General features: G+C 47.3%; 1 protein-coding gene across 1 annotated transcript in view; it reads right to left on the bottom strand.

Moving 5' to 3' along the window:
- The window catches only part of LOC122558808 (monoglyceride lipase-like), a 66,524-nt gene that overhangs the window by 47,995 nt on the left and 13,997 nt on the right, over positions 1-4,532 (bottom strand). Inside the window, exon 2 of the mRNA XM_043707590.1 lies at positions 3,095-3,201. Coding sequence (XP_043563525.1) covers positions 3,095-3,201 — 107 coding nt within the window. The remainder of the gene's footprint in view (positions 1-3,094; positions 3,202-4,532) is intronic.

Below are 4,532 nucleotides of genomic sequence, written 5' to 3'. Positions count from 1 at the left end.
CCCCTACATTTTCCAAAACAGCATACCTGTTTGAAATGGGTATATCCACAAAAGACTCCTGCCCTAGGTGCTGACCTCTCTCACCCTTCCTGGAATTAACCCATCTATGTGACTGTATCTGAGACTTGCCCCCTTTCTATAACTGCCATCTATCACATACTGTTGCTGTTGCAAATTCCTCATCGCTTCTATCTGTCTCTCCAACTGATCCACTTGATCTGATAAGATTCACATCCAACAACATTTATGGCAGATATAATCCGCAGAAACCCTTAAACTCTCTTTAAACTCCCACATCTGACAAGAATTGCATATCACTGCAAAGGAGAAAGTGAGGACTGCAGATGCTGGAGATCAGAGCTGAAAATGTGTTGCTGGAAAAGCGCAGCAGGTCAGGCAGCATCCAAGGAGCAGGAGAATCGACGTTTCGGGCATAAGCTCATGGATGCTGCCTGACCTGCTGCGCTTTTCCAGCAACACATATCACTGCAAAGGCCATTTTTGCTCCTTCACAATCTACAGACCCAGAAAATAACACCGTCTTATTCCTCTACAAACACGGCCCCAGGTTAAATTAATAGCTATGGCTTATATTTTAAGTTTAATCAAGAGACTTATCTCCAAAACATATAATCAAGAAAGAATCCACTATACTCACTACTGCAGCCTTTCTCTTGGACAGACTTAAAACAACAATTAACTTATCTGATTCTGTGCTGTGAACTTCGCCCAACAGTTCCTCAAAGATTAGTTGTGAATTTCACTGTTTGTTAATTTTCCCAGATGCACCCAGATGTCCAGAGATACATGAATTCAAACAGCAAAGGTGGTAACTGTGCAGGTTCTCTCTCTATCACGAGAGGGGCCTTTATTTTAAGGTGATTAAAGGAAGGTTTAGGGGAGATGTCAGAGATCGGTTCTTTACACAGAGAGTGGTGGGTGTGTGGAATGTACTGCCAGCGGTGGTAGTAGAGTCAGGTACATTAGGGACATTTAAGCGACTCTTGGTTAGGCACGTGGATGATAGTAAAATGAAGGGTATGTAGGTTGGTTTGATCTTAGAGTAGGATAAAAGGTTGGCACAACATTGAGGGCTGAAAGGTCTGTACCTTGCTGTACTGTTCTAAAATCTAAATCATTCAAAGCGTCCATGCATTGGCTGGGAAGTCAGAAGGCCCTCTGTGCTCTGAAAGGCATGGGTTGGAAATAGCAATTTCTCAAAACCTCATTGAGCTGGGCAAGCTGGAGCTAACATGAGCCATCTCAAGGAACCCCCTTCCATCCAAAGTGCTGCTTCCCCCCTCAAGAGTGCCCATACATGCACCTTCTCTCTGGGAGGCTAATGCCAATTTACTCAATTGCTCACAGCCAAGGTACAGATATTCAGGCTAATCTCTCCTGTTTCTGTGCCCATGGGGGACCACCGCTTATTGGCAGGTCCCACAGCAAGTTAGTTCACAAATGGGTCATCAGATCACCTCCCACTCCTACGTGAATGCTTACGCCAGAGACCTTTGGCAGAGGGTCATGGTCTTTGCTTATCAAACAAAAGTAGACAACCAGGAGGCTGGAAGAACACAACGAGCCTGGAGTCAATATTGAGTTCTCCAATTTTAAATAGTCTCCCTTCCCAGCCCCTCCCCCTCCCTGCCCACTCCTCCCAGCCACCAACCGGATTCATTCCTCCCATTGGCCAACCAAGTCGTACCCTCTACCTGTCTCAATTTATCCCCATTTCACCACCCTGCACCCCCACCATCCGTTTATCTGCAGGTCCCCTTACACCCACCCCCCAGACCTGAAGAAGGGTTACACCCAAAACCTTGACTTCTCCACCTCCTGAGACTGCCTGGCTTGCTGTGTTCATCCAGCCTCCTGCCTGTCCCTCCTGATGCTGCCTGGCTTGCTGTGTTCATCCAGCCTCCTGCCTGTCTACCTGGGATTCCAGCATCTGCAGCTTTTTTTTTGTCTCCATCAAATCAAGGAGCAGGCACGAGGTGCTGACTGGCCAATTTCTGCTCTTGATTCCTATGTCCTTGTGCTGTCCTGTGGTTTTCCGGCCCAGACCCTGGCGCTGTGACGCAGCAGTGCTAACCAGTGAACCACTACACCACCCACCCCAGACTTGAAACATTAACTCCACTTTCTTCATGCAAATGCTGCCAGACCTGCCAAGTTCCACCAGCAATGACTGTTTTACGTCTCCACTTCTTCGTTTCATTTTAACCATTAACCTCACTTTTTATTCCACTTTGTTAAATTCAGATATCACTGTCTGCCAGGATGGGACACACACACACACACGGACACACACACGGACACACACACGGACACACACACGGACACACACACGGACACACACACGGACACACATACCGTCTCACACACACAAACTCACACAGACACACACGGACACACACGGACACACACGGACACACAGAGAGACACGTGCACACACATGGACACAAGTACATACACATACAGACACACAGATACACACACATGGACACACACACACACACACACATGGACACATATAGTCTCACACACACACGGGCACACATACAGACACACAGAGAGACACATGTGCACACACATAGACACAAGTACATACACATACAGGCACACAGAGACGCACACATGGACACACACACATACACAGACACACATGGACACACATACAGACACACACACAGACACATGCACAGACACCAGTACATACACACACAGGCACATAGAGAACCGCACAGACACAGACACACTCACCCACCCTGTGGCATTTGGCTGGAATTCAGGGTTACACAGTCAGTGACATTATCATTACGCCCCTTCACCAGTCCCTCTCCCCACAAAGCCCAAAGTGTTCCTGAAGGAGGGTCCCTGGACACGAAACACTAATTCTGCTTTCTCTCCCCCACAGATGCTGCCAGACCTACTAGGTTTCTGCAGTACTTCATGTTCTTGTTACAAAGCCCAATATGGACAAAGACTAAGGAATTAATTGGGAGCGACCAAAAGATGGGGTGAACGCTGTACCGATGGATGGTTATCCTGGGTAAAGGGGGTGGGGGTGTGTGGCCATGATGGTACTCACTGTGATCATGTGCAAATACAAACAAGGCATGCTTTGTCATCACCCCAGCAACTCCTTGATAGCGGCCGCTGTGTTCTCCTGCAGCGTGTATTATCATCGCTAAACCCCTAAAAGAGGAATGAGAAATTCAGCCGTGAAATAGCATGCAAATCAACTTCAATGTAAAGCAAGGTGCATCAAAACACAAGGGGATGGAGAGTGCAGCCAGAGGCTGGAGCACTGGTCCTGATCTCAATAAACATTGCAATCTCTGTGATGGAGTTCTCCTGTCTCAACACAGTCACTAGTGCAAAACAAACAGCCAATGAAATGGAAGAATTCTCATAGATGGCAAACCAGGAGGTTAACATCTATTGAATCCCTTCACTTTTAAGATTGAGATTTCAAAGTAGAAACATACAAGAAATTTCAGTGGAAACTGAAGTAACAGAAACAAACTTTAATCTTTACTCATAGTTTTTAAAAATGTGGCATTTCTTGTCACAATGGAGAAATTTAACATTAACATTAGAAGGATACAGGCTAAGTGCAGGGAAATGGGGTTAGCGTGGATGGACAGTTTGATCAGGGATGGACCAGTTTGGTCAGGAATGGACCAGTTTGAGCCAAAGGGCCGGTCTCCATGCTATGTCTCTAAATGAAGGTAAAATTCCTCTTTCAGAGCTGGTGAGAATGGTTCAGCCCAATAATCAGATTGGGAAAACATTTAAGACCATAAGACCATTATTTGACGATAAGAAATAGGAACAGAGAAGGCCATTCAGCCCCTTATGTCTGCTCTACAATTCACTAAGATCATGGCCGATCCAAAATTCCTGCCCTTTCCCCTCGATTCCCTGATCAATCAAGAATCTATCGATCTCAGCCTTAAATATACACAAGGACTCTGTCCCCACAGCTCTCTGAGTTCCAAAGGCTCACAATCCTCTGAGAGAAGAAATTCCTCCCCATCTCAGTCTGAAATTGGTGCCCCTTTATTCTGAGACTGTACCCTCTGGTCCTAGACTTTCGCACGTGGGGAAACATCCTCTCAGCACTGCCCCTTAAGAATCCTATTGGAAGCTGAGTTTGTTCACACTGCCTAACATACCTGTTTCATGTTTATAGAAATGAGTAAATTATGCCCCTTAATATGTGGAATCTAATACAATACACTGGCCTTCCCTTCCTGCCTCTGGCTCCCCCCCTTTCTGTCTTCACCATCGTCCGCTCCCTCCACCCAAGGCTTCAGTTGGATGTAGCAGTGAGTAACTGAGTGACACAGATCCCCAGTCAGTGCTGAGTCTGGGGTCACTGCCTTGCTCTCATGGTCGCTGAGGTATAAAGAGGGAAGACTTATCCATCTAACCACACCCCCCCCCACCCCCCCCCCCCCCCCCCCCCCCCCCCCCCCCCCCCCCCCCCCCCCCCCCCCCCCCCCCCCCCACAAATACAAAGA

The sequence above is a fragment of the Chiloscyllium plagiosum genome, chromosome 18, assembly GCF_004010195.1.
Source record: "Chiloscyllium plagiosum isolate BGI_BamShark_2017 chromosome 18, ASM401019v2, whole genome shotgun sequence".
NCBI lineage: Eukaryota > Metazoa > Chordata > Chondrichthyes > Orectolobiformes > Hemiscylliidae > Chiloscyllium > Chiloscyllium plagiosum.
Note: the sequence above shows the minus strand (reverse complement) of the source record. Positions and strands in the feature narration are given on the sequence as shown.